This window comes from Puma concolor, chromosome B4, assembly GCF_028749965.1.
Source record: "Puma concolor isolate L17-30 chromosome B4, mPumCon1.1.hap2, whole genome shotgun sequence".
Taxonomy (NCBI): Eukaryota; Metazoa; Chordata; class Mammalia; order Carnivora; family Felidae; genus Puma; species Puma concolor.
The window spans coordinates 80,449,081-80,470,790 of NC_141673.1; the positions used below are offsets into that span (position 1 = coordinate 80,449,081).

At 34.7% G+C, this 21,710-nt stretch overlaps 1 protein-coding gene across 2 annotated transcripts in view; it reads left to right on the plus strand.

The window, feature by feature from the left end:
- Nucleotides 1–17,261, plus strand: part of ERGIC2 (ERGIC and golgi 2) — a 41,921-nt gene extending 24,660 nt beyond the window's left edge. For both annotated transcript variants that reach the window (XM_025930327.2, XM_025930326.2), the window contains 8 exons: nucleotides 345–446; nucleotides 1,351–1,446; nucleotides 6,849–6,904; nucleotides 7,782–7,880; nucleotides 11,661–11,758; nucleotides 14,948–15,110; nucleotides 16,208–16,290; nucleotides 16,457–17,261. In XM_025930327.2, the coding sequence (XP_025786112.1) occupies nucleotides 345–446; nucleotides 1,351–1,446; nucleotides 6,849–6,904; nucleotides 7,782–7,880; nucleotides 11,661–11,758; nucleotides 14,948–15,110; nucleotides 16,208–16,290; nucleotides 16,457–16,519 (760 nt within the window). In that variant the 3' untranslated portion in view covers nucleotides 16,520–17,261. The remainder of the gene's footprint in view (nucleotides 1–344; nucleotides 447–1,350; nucleotides 1,447–6,848; nucleotides 6,905–7,781; nucleotides 7,881–11,660; nucleotides 11,759–14,947; nucleotides 15,111–16,207; nucleotides 16,291–16,456) is intronic.
- Nucleotides 17,262–21,710: the final 4,449 nt, after the last annotated feature.

Below are 21,710 nucleotides of genomic sequence, written 5' to 3' on the forward strand. Positions count from 1 at the left end.
TCACACTTTATTCCGTACCCGACAAAAGGTAAGAATTTTGTAACAGCTGCATGCAAGCGTGAAAAAGGAGTTTAGATACTCAGGTGAGGAGAAGCTCCTTAGTGACTCTGACTGCACATCTATTATTCAGTCCATCAGCTATTAAACTTAGCTGCCCTACCTCATTTTTCCTTCTTTTAAGGAAATGACCAAAGAAAATTTGGTACTTTATTTTAGAATAAAGTCTTGTAATAACAAATATATGGGTTAAGTAAGTCTGCTAACCATTGTTATTTTAAAAAAGTGTTAGCTTTCTTGTATTCCTAGGTGTATTTGTAACCGTTGCTTGTTGATGTTGTATGTAGGATGCTGCAGCTGATTCAGAGCAGACTCCAAGAAGAACATTCACTTCAAGATGTCATATTTAAAAGTGCTTTTAAAAGTGATTCAACAGCACTTCCACCAAGGTGAGATGTAATTTTTAAATGTACAACTATTTATTAGGATTTGACTATGACAAAGTTTGAGTATTGGTTTAGTTCCTGAATCTCATATTTCTTAGAGAAGATGTAATCATTCTGTGTGATGATTTCTTTTTACTCTTAAATTTATAGCCTGTGATATTGATCTTCCTGATCACAAATAATATTATTTCATTTTCATTTAATTTTTCTCTTATGTGTGTATGGCATACTTCCATATAAAATTATATTAGGTTTTAAGAACAAATTAATTGCATTTGCCATTATTTTATGAGGATGTAGAAACTTTGGTTAGGAGTTTGTGTTTTTATTTCACTTTTTTTTCTCTTTTTTAGGTTACAACAGGTGATATTTAGAAATGCTATAATCATGAAAATGATCATTTAAATTTAAAACTATACAGAGGTTTGACATTTGCTTAGGAAGATGTCATTGTCTGTTTGAACTTGGATGGCATGCCTTCCCTCATTCTTACTTCCATCTTTCTCTGTCCCCTACAGTGCCAGAAACAGCTGACAAAAGTATGTTTTTATTGGACTAATTCTTTTAATCTTTCTTCTCTTACTGGCCTTAGTCCTGTGGTCAGATGTGAAGAACCATGGAACGAATATATGTGTGTGTGTGTGAATATATGTGTGTGTGTGTATGTGTATATATACACATATATACATGTATATATATATATGTAATTGTTTTTCTACTTTGTAGATGTATGAGTTTTTATAAATGTGTAGACTTCAAAAAACTGCTGTGGTACTTTTGACATTTAGATCATTACCTAAAAATTGATTTTTAGGGATTCTTTTCCCCATCTACAAAGTGTTCCTTCCACAGGACGGTGACTGTGTTGAGTGTGCCATAAGTAATCCTTCCTCTCATGTTGTAACAGGGAAGATGATTCATCACAGCCTCCAGATGCTTGCAGAATTCATGGTCATCTCTATGTCAATAAAGTAGCGGGGAATTTTCACATAACTGTGGGCAAGTATGTTCTTTTAACTTACTGAAAATACTTTAGACAAGTTGGCAGCTTGGTTTAAAAGTAAATTCTTTGCTAATCAAATAATATAACTACTAAAGGACTGTTTACAATGTTGTGTATCTGCATTTTTGATATTTTGAAACTTACATTCAGGGCTTCAATCTCAGGATAGAGAAGACTACTAACTTTATTTATTTAAAAAAATTTTTAATGTTTATTAAAAAAAATTTTAACATTCATTTTTGAAAGTGAGTGAGACAGAATGTGAACAGGGGAGGGTCAGAGAGAGGGAGACACAGAATCTGAAGCAGGTTCTAGTCTCTGAGCTGTCAGCACAGAGCCTGATGAGGGGCTTGAACTCACAGACTGCGAGATAATGACCTGAGCTGAAGTTGGACCAAGCTTTACCGACTGAGCCACTCAGGCACCCCAGTGTTTATTCAATTTATTTTTTTTAATTTTATTTTTTAAACTTTTTAATGTTTATTTTGAGAGAGAGAGAGTGCGTGTGAGTGGGGGAGGGGCAGAGAGAGAGGGAGACACAGAATCCAAAGCAGGCTCCAGGCTCCGAGCTATCAGCACAGAGCCCAACGTGGGGCTCAAACCCACAAACAGCAAGATGATGACCTGAGCCCAAGTTGGACACTCAACAGACTGAGCCACCCAGATGCCCCAATTTATTTTTTTAATGTTTATTTTTGAGAGAGAGAGAACATGAGTGAGTGCGTGTGTGTGTGCACGTGCACATGAGCAGCGAAGGGGCAGAGAGAGAGGGAGACAGAGGATCTGAAGTGGGCTCTGTGCTGACAGCAGAGAGCCTGATGTGGGGCTCGAATCCACAAACTGTGAGATCATTACCTGAGCCGAAGTCGGACGCTCAACCAACTGAGTCACCCAGGTGCCCCAAGAAGACTACTAACTTTAAAAACTACTTCAAAACAAAAGTAAAACAGTCATGTTATAGTTTATAAATTAAATGAGCTGTAAGTGGATATGGATGAAAACCTTCTACTTGCCAAGTATTAGTAGCCAGGAAGCTCTTACGTAGACATTTTGTTAATTTGTTCATGTTGGATGGCATTAGGTTTTTGTTTTGTTTTTCCTTCTGATGATCATCATCAAAATGTAATCCCTGATGAATTTGAGACAAGTATTTTTATGTAGTTAGAAATTAGTAGTGCCTAAGATAAAGTATGTAGAAGTTAAGAAAAATATCAGACCACCTGTCTTCATGAACAGCACCAGTATAGATACTCTCATATGATATAAACACTTGGTAAAGTTCTGAATAAATAGATTCTCTGGCTCTCTCCCTGCTCCCTCCCTCTCATTCTCCTTCCTTCCATCTAGAGTTGTAGAGCTGAACAGTTCTTTATTATAAAAGACATTTTTTGAGTACTTGCTGTGTGCATAGTACCATGCTAGGTACTAAGGATAAAAACCATAAAAAAGAAAGAGAGAAAGTGTTTTTGCCTTTATGGTGCTGACATTCTGTGAGAGAATCCAAACTTTGAACAGTGAATTACACTAATAAATACTTAATTATAGTTGTATTGAAGCTGTAGAAGTATGGCCGATAAGAAACTATACATAACAGGGTACTTGACTTACCCTGCACATCAGCAGAGGCTTTATTGAGGAAAACCTTTGAACACTAGTGAATGATTAGGAATTTTATATATAAAGGAGAAAGGGCATCCAGACTGAGGGAAAGGCCATAAAGCAGGATAAAACGTTGCTAGAGATTTTTTTTGTTATATGTAGAGAAAAATAGAGTAAGTCTTTTATGCAGTATTATTTCAGTGTTTACAATGATGAGATCAGACATTTGTCTTTCTTGTCCCATTCTTCTTGACATTTATATTTTGTTGTTTTCTTACTGTTGCCAGGATTGATTCTGTAGCTGGGAACCTTAGAATTTCTTAGTATAGTGCAGACAATAGATAATAGCTGGCTCAAAGAAATTGAGGTTTTATTGCTCACATGGATACAAACAATATCCTACTCCCAAACTAACTGAAAGAGAAAGAGGGTAACTTTGACTAATATTTTATGAGCCTCTACTTCATGGCCTTGTTTCCAAATTTCACTTCTCTCTCCATGTGATAATTCATGCCATGAATAAGGGAGGCCAGATGGGAAAGTATTTGGTTTGTATCTTACCCTTATCTCTGGGATATCTTATGAAATCCACTCCTAATATTTGGTATTAGGTTTACCAAATTCAATATTGATCTTTTTGAAGATCTCATTTTATCTTCTCAGATAGAATATCATCATTCTCAACTGTAATATAAAGGAGAAATTAAAAGAACATGATTTGTAACACGATAATATGTATTTCGATATGCAAATGTTTGAGCCTGAATACATTATAGATAAGGTAATGGAGTAGGCAGAGGCTTACCACTTACATGTAGAATCATCAGGTATATATCAGTTGCATATGCAGAATGAAACATGTATTGGCTGTTCAAATATCACGAATGCTATTTCTGTTGATTCTGAAATAGGGAACAACTCTGTAATACTGCAAATAAAACAAAGTAAAATATTTTCTCCATTTCCTAGGAAATTTAGTATGTATTGAAACTACAACAAAGTACTTTGTGTAGCTAAATGGAGTTAAATTCTAGACTCAGATCATTATTCATAGGTTTTTCACCTTTATGAATGCTGCTTAGAGTGTTTGGAAGTCATGCAAGATGTGGGACAGTATTTTTCTGTGTGACACTGTCCCTGCATTGCAGGATGCCTTGCTTCCCTAGCTGCTGTCCAATAAATGCCAGTAGTGACTCCTCCCTGACAACTGTGGCAGCCAAAAATGCCTCCTCCCAGCCTTCCAGTTTTCAAAACAATCTTTCCTTCACTGAAAATCACATGGAACAATATATTGTAACACATGAAAAATATATGAAATTCAGATTTGACTGTCCAAAAACAAAGTTTTACTAGAACACAGTCATGCTTCCCTGTTTACATATGGCTACTTTCACACTACGAGGACTGAATAATTGTGGCAAGGGCTGTACATGACTCATCACTTTGTGCTTCTACTCGGTGTGCACTACAAATTATAACAAGTTATGACACTTATAGCTTGACAGCATTATAGATGCCCTGTGTATTGCTGTCCTCCAGCATTTTATTTATTTATTGTGTTACTCTGTCAGAAAAGAAAAGAAATACGGGTTTCAGATATACTTTTAAGGCACAGTGGAGTGTGGATTATTTTATCAAATTTGACCTCAGAATAGGATGTTTATTATGCAATGACACTATAGCTGTGCTATGAGGATACAGGACACTTCAATAATAGCAGACTAAGCACGCATAACAACATCACTAACTCTTGGGAAAAATAAAAATTTAAAAGGGAATATCTAAACACAAGTAGAATTTCTTCGTAAGAATAGAAAATGAAACTGAGGACTGCCACCACATTAAGTTTAAACGTGACTAATTGGTTAGCTAATGCTAAGGAAGGAAAGCCACTTACTGGCAGGCTGATGGAATTGTGTGTGTGTGCACCAATCAAAGAAAGGCATCTGGGGAAAATAGACTGACTTTGGATGGTTAGCCTTTTGGTGGGAAAAGTGCTTAAGCAACTGAGGACCTTGAGAGCAGTAGCAAATAGTCAGTTAAAAAGCAAGGCAGGTGATACTGAGTGGGTTTCCTTGGCTCTTGAGTGAACAGGAGTTACTAATACTGTTTGTTGATTTTTTTTGAAGAGTCGATGTGAGTTCGAAACGATTGAAGAATTACTTGTCTGTGAATAGCCTGCATGGAACAACTATAGATAAAAAGATTTTTAAAGAAATTGAGAGAACATCAGTGTGTTGCTGGTAGTAAATATGTATGAAGCAGAAAAAGGCTTACGTATATAAACTTTCAAAGCCTGTGAAAATGTAAGGTGTTTAAAGCCTGTGGTTCTATCTACTGTATCAGCAGCAGTACTTCACAGAAAATATTTGAATTGAGCATGTATTAATTGAAGTGATAGTGTTGATGGTGAACTTCATTTGCTCTCATGGACTTAAATATCGTCATTTTCATGAACTTGTCAGAAGGAAAAGCTAAATGGTACAACTTGCCCTGCTACATAACAGCTTGACAGCTTAGTGGTAAAGATTTTGTGTGTGTATGATTTCGGAGCTCAGGGCCAAGATTGAAATTTTTCTGAATAAGGACACTTGCCACCCATTATTATTGAGCACTGAATAGCTTTGGAAGTTAAGTTTTGTGCAGACTGGATAATGTTTCTCAATGAGGTTAGCCTAAAATTTTAAGCAAAAGCAGTGTTTATATATGAAACTCATATTGTGGTAAAGTTATTTCAGCGATAAGTAACGTCAAATGATTTTAGGTGGTTTTCCTTGCTTCCCATGCTTTGACAGCCTGCACTGTCAAAAGTTAAAACAAGAAACGAGATCTCCATTCTTATACTTGTATATATTTTGCAACCTCAAACTATAGTTCCTGAAGTGTTTCAGACCTTGATGCAGGTGCAAAGGAAATTTACATGTTTCAAAATCCATTTAACTGTGTACTTAAGGAAATTCCATCTTAAAATGCAAGTGATCAATCTGTGTTATGCAATGACATGCCAGAAGGAAATACCAAGAGAAGAATGTAAGAGAGTTCTATCCAAGCAATGAATATACTCAACTAAAAGATATGCTCATAGATTAATATTTTCAAAGATAAAACATATAACATTTCATTATAGATCATCATAACACATAAATTTTTGTGATCAATTTTGAAAATAGGGAACCCTAACTCTCAACCCTAGTTAAGGAAAGGTTATCTCCCAGCAAAAATACCTGAACTACAAAAAAAAGTACTCAGTTATTACTATTACATTTTAAATGTCAGGGTACCTGGGTGGCTCAGTCAGGTAAGCGTCCAATTCTTGATTTCGGCTCAGGTCATGATCCCAGGGTTGTGGGATCAAGTGCTATGTCCGGCTTCATGCAGGGTGTGGAGTCTACTTAAGATTCTCTCTCTCTCCCCATCCCTCTCCCCCATCCCTCTCCCCCATCCCTCTCCCCCATCCCTCCCCATTCACACACCCTCGCTTATTCTCTCTCAAAAACAAATCATTAAGAAAAGGTCGCGAAAAATTTTCTTTCCTCTTGTGTAACTAGTACATATATTTTCAGTGTTGCATCTTGGCCCACAAAGCCTAAAATACTTACTGTCTGGCACTTCACAGAAACAGTGTGCCAGCCCCCAGTTTTTTGCATGGCTGAGATGAGTAGACTTAGCTATTTAAATCATAGGACAAACATGTTTTCATTATATATTAATAAAATTATATAACTGAGGAAATATCCCCTTTCTGATTTTAATTAGTTGTATATTTAAATATTACGACTTTAATCTTTTTTTCTTCCTTTCAGGGCAATTCCACATCCCCGAGGTCATGCACACTTGGCAGCACTTGTCAACCATGACTGTGAGCAGTTTCCTAAATTTTTTCCGTGAAGATGTCACTGAAAAGTGTTGTGTGTGGGTTTTTTTCTTGTGTTTTGTTCTGAGTGCAGATGCAAGGAGTGTTTTAAAAGTGGGCTTTTGTCGAAACAGATGTCCAAAGGAGAAAATAAATGATTAATTTATTGACTCTAATTCATTTTCTCATGTCTTTAAATTACCTGTGTTTCTACTTATTTATAGCTCAGAAGTTGCTGGGATTAGGGAGTAGAGCCTTAGTGCGCGTTCTATCACTTGGTACACATTTCTACTAATTTTTAGGGTTAATGAAGGGAATGTGTTTGAAGTTTATTTCAATATATAAACGTACATCTGGACACGTGTATACATATAAAGTATTCAAGTTTTGTGTAATAATTGTCATAAAACTTAGTTTTTAAAGTCTGTTTTAGAGAACAAAACCAAGTATAAATTCCATAAAGAGTCAGTTTGTCACATTTAGCAATGGTGTGCATTAAAAATATATCTGATTGGTTTCAGTATTTGGCTACATGGACATTATTCCATTTGTTCTAACAATACAGTCCTATCACTATATAAAGATTTGGACCAGGAAAGACTCATTATTATTATCTTTGGTTATGAAGATTAGATGTAATATTTCATAGATGTAATTATGAAATTTAAGATACAGCATTTTATCAGAATGTACTTACCATTATACATTTAATTCCACATATTTATTTGTATTCTCTCAAAATAATGTGATTTTAAATACTATATTATTATACCTGCAGATTGAGATAATTTTATTTGAGGTTAGATAGGAATGTGAACCAATCTGTAATATGTGGTTTTGAATAATTTAATTTCTGTACTTAATTTTGTTTTATTCCTCTTAGCTTACAACTTTTCTCACAGAATAGATCATTTGTCTTTTGGAGAGCTTGTTCCAGGAATTATTAATCCTTTGGATGGAACTGAAAAAATTGCTGTAGACCGTGAGTATTTAATAATTACTATTGGAATTTGCATGTAGGAATTGTTTTTATAACTTTAGTATTAACCCATTTTTAATAATTCTCTTTAACCCCTTTGTAATAAACAGATAAATCTTTAAGTGGATTAAGTGATTGATAATTTTCTGTGGTAAGGTGTGTAAGAGAGAATTTGTCTGTTAAAAAATGAACCATAAGAACAAAATAAGAAATTAGAGTAACAACTAAGTAGGAAAAAGAGTTGAATTTAAAAGCTCTCTAAATATATGGAAGGTTAATGTGCTAATAGGGCATAACTCCTAATAGGGCACTAAAGAAAGAATAAGAACCAATGAAAGTTTCAACATTATAAGAAATGTTTTCTTAGTATAGGTTCAGAGTTCTAAAATGCATATTTACCATTATAGAAACCTCCTTGGGGAATTTTACAAACATCAGAAACGTAGAGTTATTCTAGAATAGTTTGGTTATTAACACGGTCAGAAGTAGTACATTATAGCATAGATCCCTTTTATTACTGTTTTAACCTTCTGTTCCACTTAAAATTTCATTTTATCCAAATATGGATGGATTATTTTTTTTCTTTTTTTTGGATGGATTATTTTCTTAATTAAAAAAAATTTTTTTTTTCAACGTTTATTTATTTTTGGGACAGAGAGAGACAGAGCATGAACGGGGGAGGGGCAGAGAGAGAGGAAGACACAGAATCGGAAACAGGCTCCAGGCTCTGAGCCATCAGCCCAGAGCCTGACGCGGGGCTCGAACTCCCAGAACGCGAGATCGTGACCTGGCTGAAGTCGGACGCTTAACCGACTGCGCCACCCAGGCGCTCCTATTTTCTTAATTTTATAACAAGTAATCAATCTTGTGTTTCTTGAAGGTTTTTGGTTGCCTTTCCTCTACTGAAATAGTCCTACCATATGACATGCCCCACCTATAGGACCTGTTAAGGACATGTAAAGCTTCTTGTGCTACTAGGAATTCTAGCCTTTGCAAAACTCTAATTGAGGATTTCATTTTTTATTAATTCAAATAGATTTATTAATATCATTTTCAGTATTTTACTCTTGTAGCATAGTGTTGTAATCAGATGCATCAAAGATGGTTTACTTAGAATCCTGGCTTACATTCCTGAGTATTTTATGTTTGTATGGAAATGCTTCACTTAAGGAAACTTGAGTGTACTAAATTTGGAAATGTGTGAGTAGAAACATTATGAGAATTAAAAGCTTTATTCAATATATAATCTCATCTTTATGTGTATGTTCATTGTATACAGAAATACACTATATGTTACTTATGAAATGATCATTTGAAAACATGTTGGTTAATAGTTGGTTTCAGGATGCTAAAATGAATTTGAATTTTTGTACAGAATCAGTTCTAAACAGATTAATTTTCAAAGGCTGTTTTTGAGTTTATTCCTAAATTCACAAAGACGAAGAGACTTTTAGAATTATGTTTTAAAATGCCACCAGATGAATGTCAGTAGGTTACTCAAAGCTTTAAAGCAGGTGTGCACTTCTCCTTATTAATATGTGTTCTATTGGGCTTTGTTTCCCAAAAAGAAAAAAGAAAATTAGCATTACAAATGTGTTGTGTCAGGTAACCTTTCCCTGGATGTTTCCGAGAAGTTGTGAGGGGATCACTTAGTACTTACATCTTGAATGCTGTACCAATTTGGACAGACCCATAACCTTTGGAACAATTTCTGACCTGCAACCAAATGTCATTCGACAGTATCTGCCTCTCCACCCCACCCTCACCCCCAAACCTAGCCATTAAATTATCTAACCAATTTATAGATTTTTCTTGAATTAACAGTGGCAACTACGTCTTCAGTAGTTCTCTGGCCACAGCTTCAATGCTTTCTATTTTTTCCTGTCATATTTCTTTGACCCTTTTGGTTATTATTTATTGTGCTTCACTCCTCACAGGTGATACAATTCCCTTTGTCCTCCATTTTTTTTCCCAAAGTAATTATCCTACCCACATGTGTAGCACCTATAGGTTATTGCTTCACCGCTCTCAGTTTCACCTTTTTTTCATTAATATGTAATACTTAAATACCTTTTTCTCTTAGCACTTTGAGCTCACTACCTCTGTTTACAGCACAATAGAGTTTATTTGTAAAAACCTCAAAACTAAGCACAGGTGAAGCAATTCATCTTACATCAAAGGACGAAACTGAAGACCACCCACAATTAATAAGCCATGTATTGGTGGTGGACAGAGTGGACACTCTTCTTCCCTAATCTTATCTGTGATAATAGGCTAAAGTCTATTATGTTGGGGTTAATAATAGAGGAACTAGTCAAACACTGTTCATGTTTTTGAGAGTTATAGTCATACAGGTGGTAGGTAAGTAAGTGAAGTTGAAACAGGTTTTATTTTATTTTGTCAGAAACTTGTTTAATATTCATGTTTGAAGACACTGTTACTCTTAACCTCTCTCTCCTATCTACAGTTTACCCTTCCCTCCCCTATTCTGAATTACACTGAGATAAGAGACAGAGAAATTGGATTGATGGAAATAAAAATTCATTAATGTTGAGCAAAAGAAGATAGACACACAGAAGTGCATATTGTGTACTTGCATTTATATGAAATTCTAGAATAGGCAAAACTAATCTGTGATGACAGAAGGTAGATTAGTGGTTGGCCTAGGGTCAGAGGTACAGGGTATTGACTGCAAAGGGGTATGGAGGAACTTTTTGAGGTGGTAAAAATATTTTCTATTTTGACTGTGGTGGGCAGAGACATTTGTCAAAATTTATCAGACCATATATTTAAAATTGGTGTATTTTATTCCTGTACAGTTTCTATAGACAGTTATTATTGTGTAATGTGAAGTACATCTATTTTCATGTCAAATGTAATGAGGCCCTATTACTTATCTAATTGAAACTCTAGATAGATACTTCTAATTCTAAATTTTCTATAAGATAGACCTAGAAAATTAACCTGTTTTGTATTCTGTGAACTGTTACCTGTTTAAGGTTAATTAATAATTGATAATCTACTGGTATTGATGATTTGTATAAACTTAGAAATGCCTAAAGGCTATATAAATATGATCCTTTTGATTATGCAATAACCTTAGACCACCATGGAGTAGGTTCTTTAGTTATTTTCCTCCTGTATCAATTCTTTGTATATATCCAAAGGCTGGCTAAATTGGTTTATTTATATATCTTAAGATATTAGTAAAAACTGAAAATATGTCTTGTGGTGGTTATACTATTATAACTTTATTCTCACTAGTTTCTTTACTGTAAAGAAATGCTACTTTTACTTTTCATATTTGATAAAAGGATAATGTTATAAAGGATATCTAATGACTAGTTCATTTTTTTTAACATTTTTGTTTTTGACAAAGAAAGAGAGACAGAGTGTGAGTGGGGGAAGGGCAGAGGTAGAGGGAGAGAGAGAATCTTAAGTAGGCTTCATGCCCAGCGCAGAGCCTGACTCGGGGCTTGATGTCAAGACTCTGAAATCATGACCTGAGCCCACCCCCTTAACTGAGCCACCCAGGCGCCCCATTTTTTTTTAACAACTAATAGATGTGTATACATGACTGTTTTATGCTTATTGAGAACTTGTTTACCAAGTATGAGTATATTGCTTTCGTTGATTCTTTAAAAAAATTTTTTTTTTGTTAAACACTATCATAAGTAGCATTAAGTTTCAAGGTCAATGTGTATAATAGAAGGAGGGTGTATTTGGCAGTAGTATTGTTGCTATTGGATTGATGAAAAAAAACACATTTTGTTTTTATTCTAGACAACCAGATGTTCCAATATTTTATTACAGTTGTGCCAACAAAACTACATACATATAAAATTTCAGCAGACACCCATCAGTTTTCTGTTACAGAAAGGGTAAGTTGAATCTAACTGATAAAATGATTTTTCTTTTCAGTATTTTATAGTCCTCTACAAAAAAAAGTTACGACTTGGTGCTCTCCCCCATTTAAAATTTGTGGAAGTTTTGAAATGCATTAATATTTTATTTTAAGCTAATAACTTAACTGGATATTATTAGTATGCTGTAGAGCAAGAAAAGAAGTAGACTTTAAAAATCTGGAATGTCTTCTCTTCAATTAAAACAAAATATTAAACTATGATGGTATTAATGATTTTATTCTTAATATCTTAATTTTGTAATGTTTTCTCTTGTATTGGTATAATTAGTTCTTCCAGCAGATTCTCTGGTTTTGTGTTATTAATTTTTTAATTAATGTACTTACCCTGGAGCATGCATGGTTCTTCTGGCTCAGATAGTAGACTAAGAGGGTTTGCCTTCCTAAGTTAGTGCTTTTTATTCATCTAATTAAAAGGACGAACATTCTGCAATCTCAGGGAGAGTAGCCTTATAAAAATGTATTATGAGGAATATAGTTTTGGAATTGGACAGTTTAACAGACTTCACATGTATTCTGGGGTCATGTTTTCTAATTGTGTTTAAGAATGGTGAATATTCAGGGTGCCTGGGTGGCTCAGTCAGTTAAGCCTCTGACTCTTGATTTTGGCTCAGGTCGTAATCTCAGGGTTCAGGGGGTTGACTGCATGGAGCTCTGTACTGACAGTGTGGAGCCTGCTTGGGATTCTCTCTTTCTCCCTCTCTGTTCCTCCCACCCTTGTGTTCTCTCTCTTTCTCACAAAATAAATAAACTTAAGAAAACCTTTCTTTAAAGAATGCTGAACATTGAAATATTATCCAGAATTCCAAGGCAAAGTATAAGTGCTTTTAAAAATTTACTTTCCTCCATGTGGAGTTTCCTTTTGATAGTTTTCTAGCTTATGATGACTCTGTCCTCAGTAATTATAGAGTTTCCCTTAGGAGATTAAATACTGAAGTTTTCAGGGGTGAAGTTGTCATGTTTGACTTTCAAAGGGTTCAGGGTGAAAAACTTAAGTGTGTGTGTGCGTGTGTGTACACAGAGAGAGAGAGAAAGTAGGTAAAAAATATATTGTGCTTTTTAGCATTTTTTTTTTAAGTTTTATTTATTTTGAGAGAGTGTGCACGTGTGCGCATACACACATGCTAGTGAGGGAGGAGCTGAGAAAGAGGGAGAGAGAGTCCAGAGCTGACTCTGCGCTGACAGCCGACACGGACTCAGTCCCACGAACTGTGAGGTCATGACCTGAGCCGAAATCAAGAGTTGGACGCTTAACTGACTGAGCCACCAGGCGCCCCATCAGCAATTTTAGGGGTTGAATGGTAACATTTTTCACTAAAATTGGCAACACCTGAACATTAGGAGGTCTGGATAGTGTCAAGGCTTTGGGGAAAAGAGGCACATATACATTGCTATGGGAATGCAAAACACCATAGTCTCTATGGAAGAGAGTTTGGCAATATCTGCAAAATGATATGTTCATTTATCTTTTGATCCAGCAATTTCACTTCTAGAAATTGAATCCAAGGTTATAGTGAAAAAAATACAAAAATGATGTGTATGAGGCTATTCATTGTATTGTTATTTGTAATAGTAGAAGATTATAAACAACTCACATGGTACATCCTCACAATGGAGAAACATGGAACTTCAAAAAAAAACAGAGAAAAAGATAACCATATATTGATACGAAATTAACTCCAGGATAAATTAAAAAAAATTTTTTTTTTAACATGTATTTATTATTGAGAGACAGAAAGAGACAGAGTGTGAGCAGGGGAGGGGCAGAGGGAGAAGGAGACACAGGATCTGAAGCAGGCTCCAGGCTCTGAGCTGTTAGCACAGAGTCCAACACGGGGCTCGAACTCACAAACCGTGATATCATGACCTGAGCCAAAGTCAGATGCCCAACTGACTCAGCCACCCAGGTGCCCCTCCAGGATAAATTTTAAACAGCCAAATTAAATAAAAATATATATATAATCTCAGAGCATTTGACCTCTTTGTAGTGTGTTTGTGCTGATACGGTGACTAAAATAGTTGTGTTTCACTTAAAAAATAAGTGTGGAGTAACTAGAGTTGGTTAAATGGGAGATGAGGGGGACAGAGAGGAGGAGGGTCGAGCTTCATTAGTCCTGAAACCCAAAGTGAATCATTATTAGTGTTTTGTTACACGAACCCCCCCGGTCCTCAAACAGCTTCTGCCCTGACCTGCACCTGTCATACAGGTAATGACAATATAATTATAGTATGATATTGAACATACCAGAAATTTAAGATGAAGTCACTTTATTGGAAAGTCGATCAGTGGCTTATAAGGCTCTGTTCTAATAGGGGAAGGGGTTTTGTAATGCCTCACACGAAATTGTTTTAATTTCCCTTGTTACTTGTATTCCTAAAGCTTGCAGTTTAGTTATAGCTTAATTAAAATAGGGACTGTTATGACAAAAGTCAACAAAGCACTGTGGTAGCATAATTGTTTCAAGCTATAACAGAAATTTATTAGACAGTTTGCAAACTTGATTTTTGAAGTAAACAAGATGGAATGAAATAGAGTATTTTCTTGGACAGTGTACACACTATGGGAGGTTTATGATTTTAGTCCCATTCCTTTTAAGAATAAAACTATCTTTAGAAACTGAACCAGTAACTCAAATATTGATATGTTTCAAATTAGTGCATGCTGTTTTCTTCTTGTATTATATCTCCTACAGTTTAAATAAACAACAGAAAGTGAAATTACTTGTTTTTAAATCTGATCATTTAAATGATAGGAAATAAATTATAATTATTTTGTAAATTCTTAGCAAAGAAGTCTTACAAAAAGTATGTCAAAATATGAACTTAGTTTTTATGGATTTGATCAATGAAGAAGATGTCATATAGTTGTAAGCTCTTGAGCTCAGTAGAATGCTTAGATGTAAAGTGACTTTTTGAGAAAATAGAAAAGAATGACTCTGCTCTTTTGATTCTTTCAGAAGCCAAAGACACAAAGAATATAGGATAATTCAATTGTCTCTGAAGAGCTCAGTCTAGTAGGACCATTCATAAAGAGATTTGGATATCCTTCTTGTATAGTTGGACTGTAGGGCTTCATATTGCCTGTGCAAGTAACCAGATGATGTGAATCCCATTTTTCTCCTTCTCCTATCTCTCCCCTTCCTTTTAGGAACGTGTCATTAACCATGCTGCAGGCAGCCATGGAGTCTCTGGGATATTTATGAAATATGATCTCAGTTCTCTTATGGTAACCGTCACTGAGGAGCATATGCCTTTCTGGCAGTTTTTTGTAAGACTCTGTGGTATTGTTGGAGGAATCTTTTCAACAACAGGTTAAGATTCATTCCTTTTTTGTTTAATTTCTTGAGTGTTACACTGAAATTAAGATGCTGTTACTTAGCAGGAGCAAGAAATATATATACATTCCCATGTTTTGATATTTTAAGAATTTTTTCTTTAAGATTGAATTCCAGATCTCTGAATTGATTAAGCATTACACATAACTAAGTTCACTGCATTCAGTGATACAAGGGAGATTACTTAGTGAGCTAGAAGGATCCTAGAATTGAATCCAGGTTCTGCCATCTGCTATCACGTGGGGATAGGCTTGTGTATAGATCACTTACCTTTTCTGAAATTTTCTCCTCTATAAAAATGGGAATAATAATGTATACTTACAAGTGTGTTGTAGGATTAGATGATAAAATGCCTAGAAATAGTAGACACTTGAATGTAAATTTTTTTTCACATAAGGCATTTTTAACTGTACAATATGTAAAATCACATCTTATGGTACTTTGAACCGTGCAATATGTGCAACAAAAAATTTCAAATTGTTTTCCTGATTTGGGGCTTTTTTGCCCTGAGATTATGAGATGTTCTCAAAGATAACTTTTAGAATCATAATCATTAAAATCTGAGAGTTAAGCACAACAGATAAAGAAAGGAAACCATTCCTTCTTTACCCCCCAACCCCCCATTCAGTTTTACAGGGAGCTATGTAGTTTATGTACTTTAAATTATTTTTTTTGAACTATGTTTTTGAAATGAATGAATAGGTTTTCTTATGAAAGACTTTGTCACTACTTCATTTGAATTTGTTTAAATTTGTGGTGCTGCCTGGTATTATTTTTCAAAATGGTATGAGTGTGAGTTGTATAAAGCGCCCTTGAAAAGACTGCATGGTGAAGGTCATGAATCATGTGGCCTTGTGATTTTGAAAGGAAATCCATTTGTTTTAAAAATTCAACCGCCTTGTTATTTTTAACCATGGAAACGAATAAAGCAAACTGCTTTGTTTCCTTACTAATCTATGCCATTATAATTAGTTGAGTTTTTTATTCTTATGTAATAATTTAGGAGATGATTAGGAAATAATTTCATTAAAGCATCATTTAATTGAAAAACATAAACTTATTTTTTATTACAGGCATGTTACATGGAATTGGGAAATTTATAGTTGAAATAATTTACTGTCGTTTCCGACTTGGATCCTACAAACCTGTCAGTTCTGTAAGTGCTACAATAGAAATGGTGCTGACCTCTAAGTCACAGCATCATTGTTAAATCTGAACAATAGTTTTTGGTGCTCCGAAAGAGATTGCCCAAAATAAAGCATTGTGATTAGAAGGAATAGTGTAAGGAATAAAACTAATGCTTTGGTCTTTTTTCTCCTTAGGTACCCTTTGAGGATGGCCACACAGACAACCACTTACCTCTTTTAGAAAATAATACACATTAGCACCTCCTGAGTGAAGGAGAAAAACTTTTTGCTTGAGACATAAAACCTTTTTTAATAATAAAATATTGTGCAATATATTCAAAGAAAAGAAAATACGAATGAGAAGTGGGAACCACACCTAGGGGGAAAAAAAAAGAAAGAAAAACCCAAACTGAAATCCTATATATGTTGTGTCTGTTACAAATGTCCTAGAAGAAATTATGCAGCTAATCAGTGAATAAGCCCAACTGGAATATTGCTTGGAAGATGACCCCTTCTGATATTTTCATAGCAAATGGGCAGTATCGAAATCAGACCTTGCTTCTTGGTGGCAAAGAGCATGAAGGAAAGAAGTCAAACCACATCTAAAGAAAAAGGCATTGATAAGTGCAAATGTTTGCGTCCTTTTGTTTTTAAAAGATATGTCAGAATAAAATATGTAAAACATATGGAAAACTAGTCTAGACTTTAAAAAGTTGTGATCAGGTCACACTGTTAATAAAGGAAAACAGGGATGGGTCCCTATGTTATAGCCATATCCATGTTAAGCCATAATGACAAGACCATTTATCCAATAATTTGGTCTGAGGAAGGTAACTGCTTTTCTTTAAACTCTGGCTGTTGGCTTTTTCTAACAGTTCAAGGCAGGGTCATGGAAGATTGAGGTGAGCAGGTACCTAGGTGCTATAATATGTAACAGAGGTATCATTCACAAATTGTAGAGTGGGCACTTATACAGGGAGAAGAAAGCACATTTTTTTTTTTTAAAAAGATGCTACATTTTCTAATCTGATCCTTCTATACACTTTGGAAGCGGGAGGTGAGTAATAACAAGGCCCACTACTGATGATGAAAATTATCAGCCAATAAAGTATTAAAAGGAAAAGTAGAATATTTTATACATGTTTGGGTGAGGGACAACAGGGTAACTTAAAGTAGAAACATGAGGCAAATATTTAAGACAAGATAATGTCAGATCTGTAAGATTATCATTAGACAATGTCCATTAAGCTGTAAAACTGGATTATGAGTGTTTGCATTCAGAGTGTCCTGAATGGGATTGATTTTGTTATTTTATTTTGTGGTGTTCTAGCTTTCTCAGTATTTAAGGATTGATTTTAAATTTCCAGACTATAAAAGATAAAAATAATGAGAGGGAGATACACTCAGGTGCCATTAAAAACTATATTTGGAATAGATGTGCCAACATCATTTTCCTTTTGTAATACTTAATGATAGAAGAATCAACTAGCAGTCCCCATGGTTTAAAGCATTTAGAGAAATGGGAAAATAAAATTCCAGGTAAGTAACAAGGGCGAGTCTAAAGGACTAGATTTAAAATGGTGGTTTTTAGAAAACGGTATGTCACAAATTATAGTTTCACAAATGGATTTTTTTTTAAAGGTAAAAAAATGTTTTCTTGAAAATAGTTGTGACATAATGGAGAGGAGAAATACTGATAAAACTGCTTTGAAGTAGAGCTTATGTTGAATGGTATTCTGTGGAGAATAACAGAAGCATTATTACTTAAAATATACAGTTGGTCATTAACAGCCATTAAGTTAACTGATTAACATAGGTGACATAACATGCTCTGAAAGATTTTTTTATTCCAGAAAATTCCAAATAATGAATGAGACTTCTCTGTTATTGATTTCTTTTTTCAGATACTATTTCTAGAAAGTTAAGAGTAGAAACTAATAGAACATTTCTCAAACGGAATTTTACTTAGAATTTTAGCTATTTGAGACTGAATTTTGGTTCTGTGAATCTGCTTTCCAGAAAGTTCATTCAAGTTTCAGAGTTGTTTTTTTTTTTTAAGGTAAAATAATTGATTTAAAACTTTTCTTGCAGCTAGGATTTTAACAGTTAAGTGTCTTTAAAAAGGATTTTAAAATTATTTTGGTACTTACATATGATTTTTAATTGTTCCCATGTTTTCTAAATACCATATTAAAATTTTAATGTAATTAATCTGTCCCATTAAAGCTGACTTATAAAAGGAATTTCTTTAAAGCAAAATTCTGCTTTGCCATTGATTTACACTTTACTAGTTAAGAAAGGTTTCTACATGAGACTCCTCAAATAGTTATATTCAGATTTTTGGCAGTCAAAGTAGTAAGATTCTGACGAGCCTCTTGGATGAGGAATGATGAAGTCTACCTTCACATTAGGATTTGCTAGGGGTTTCTGACCTCACCACATGTCTCTTTTCCATTGCAGAGAACACTGTACTGACCTACTTATTCTGGAGCTTTGGCTTGTGCCTGGGGAGGGCGTCTTCAATAGGGTACCCAACTTTATTATTCAGCTCTCCTTTTTCATTTTATTAAGGTATTCATAATATTTGTATATATTCCAGGCTAAATATTTTAAACATTGAGACTTCAATTTATACGAAATAGGTTTTTTAAAAACTGTGTTTTGTATACATTGACCTGTAAAAAGAAACATCTAGGTGAATAATTCTCTGCTGCAGTATTCATACAGTACAGACTACCTCTTGGGAAAAGTTTAACTCAATCTTAGAATTACAAAATTACTTCTGATTCTCAATTTAGATGATTAACATCACATTTCTCTCACATTTTATGAAAGTACTGAATTTTCACAGTAAATTTACTAATGCAAGCAAAGTTTGCAATCTTTAATATAAACTGGACTGGAATTCTTAAAGGAATGACTAAGATCTAATTTTTTAATGGTAGAAGTAGGGCTGTATTATGCATCCTGTCTTTTTATGTCCTGGGTTAGTAATTTGAGTACCAGAAAGTAAATTTGTATGCAACCTGTTTCAAAATTTAGAACTTTGAGTCTTGAACTTGAGTTCAAGATGCGTATTTTTGATTGTTTAATAAAAATTAAGGCTGAGCCGGAGGACCTTTAAACTTTCATCATGCCCTTTAGTCTAGTACTTAAGTCCCTCCCCTTGTGCTTGGAGCTCGATTGCAAACCTTCTGCAAGACAAAGTAGATAGCACTATCCAAATTAGATCACCATTTGTTCACTACCTTATGGTATGATGCCAGGATTAATATTCAAGTATTTCCTTATTGTTGTCTCCCCCCCTTTTGAAATAATTTTTTAGTGATGAAATCACCTTGCATTATCTTAAGTTTAGGAAACTGCCTTAGATTTTTTGGTTTTCTTGTGGGTTTTTTTGGTGTTAAGAGAAAAAACACACACGACTCATTTAGTGTATCAATCCTGAACGTGCGGACTCTAACTAAAATGACAAACATAAAACAATTTCTTTGTCCTTTTACAATCATGTATCCCCAAATAAGCCTCAGTTTTTCATATTTAAGCTCCTTTTCCCTCATAGGAAGACTGTGGCAATCCTAGATATCAGTCTCTTACATTTGCTTTTGCTCCAGATGGAGCTAAATTACTGTATGAGATTGAATTTCTTTTCTATTTTCATATTAAAAAGTGAATGAGTGATGCAAATTGAGCAGTTGACTCAAGTCTATAAAACTGTCAACAAAGTTGACAATAATCGGTGAGATATTTAAATAGTTTTGTCTTAGCAACTCCAAATTGTATTGGATGTTTATCAGAAGGAAATAGATGAACAACTCTTCCAAATATCATAACTCATTTATGCGATTTTGTGTAATAATTTTAAGGTAAAACTGAGTAGGTGTGGGGGAAAGTATAGCTTGATGAAAGCAATGTGTACTGAAGGAGACCTTCAGCGACACTTGATGTAACTAAAAGATACCACTTGATGTAACTAAAAGATACTTTGTAAGTTCATTTCTGTTTTCAAACAGTTATGCAAATCAGTTTGATGATTTCTTATACTAGACATACTAGACTTATCTTTAGTTTCTTTAGAGTAAAATTGACCCAGTTGATCAGCCTCATGTTTCCCTACTTAGTCACAGTTCCAGATTAGGATCAGTAATTCAAGTAAAGTAAGGCCACACCTAAACTTTTTACTTGTGTATCAGAACTGTTTCTAGCTGTTAAAACTCAATTTCAATTAAGTGTCCTTTGCCATAACTGTATCTTCACTACTGCCTCTCAAGCCAGTTACATAGGAAAATCAGCAATTTCTAGTTTTATTTTGGGTAAATTAAAAAAATATGTTTTTACAAAGTAAGCAGTGAGCATTTTTCCTTACCTCTCTATGTGAGCATATGGGACAACCATTCCTTTTTACTACAGATAGTTGTCCATGTTTCCAGAACATAATTGTTAGATTCATACTTCTAGAAAAATAGACATGTGGGAATTTACATGTAATTTTTGTGAGCTTTGAAACTTACTGATGTTTTTGGAAACTTTAGGCTGACCTACTTTGTTACATTCATTGTGAGATAACAGAACACACTATTTGGGGATTAGTCCCTTCTCAGATCAGCCTGTTTACTCTCAGATTCTAAATCAGCTATTTGAATGAGATGTTGACTGGAGATGATGGTGTCGAGTTAGTGTAAAATTGTAAGAAATGTTTTTTGGAGTTGTATGTCCATCTGCCTCAGGCTTTTTCAGTATTAATTTCTTTAGGTGGGGACTGTCTTAAACTCTGAAATATTCATTACTGTATCAGGTATGTTGTGGCTACAGAATACAGGAATTACCAAAACTTCTTTTTTAATGTAGATGCCTCTCCTTTGTAGTTACTATCTGTCCCCTCCCCAAAAGTAGAAGGCTCTTTCTCATTGCATTGTATGTATTAGACATTCAAATAATTGTCAGTTGGTCTTGATATAAAATAATTAGGGATTTTAGGGGCTCCTGGGTGGCGCAGTCGGTTAAGCGTCCGACTTCAGCCAGGTCACGATCTCGCGGTCTGTGAGTTCGAGCCCCGCGTCAGGTCCTGGGCTGATGGCTTGGAGCCTGGAGCCTGTTTCCGATTCTGTGTCTCCCTCTCTCTCTGCCCCTCCCCCGTTCATGCTCTGTCTCTCTCTGTCCCAAAAATAAATAAAAAACGTTGAAAAAAAATAAAAAAAAAATAGGGATTTTCTTTCATACAGATACCTATTTTGACTGCTTAGATGTCATGTGATTTCTTTAATGCCACAGATAAAAGATGCTTCCAGCATGTAAATGTAACCTTATTAATGGTGTCAGAAAAAAGTGAAGCATTATGTATCTATGTGTTAATTTATATTCATCTGGTAATCTTCTTTGGAAGATTATATCTTTTTCTCAGGGGAGGGAGGAGATCTGTAGTAGTCAGCAGTTAAAGATACAACACTAG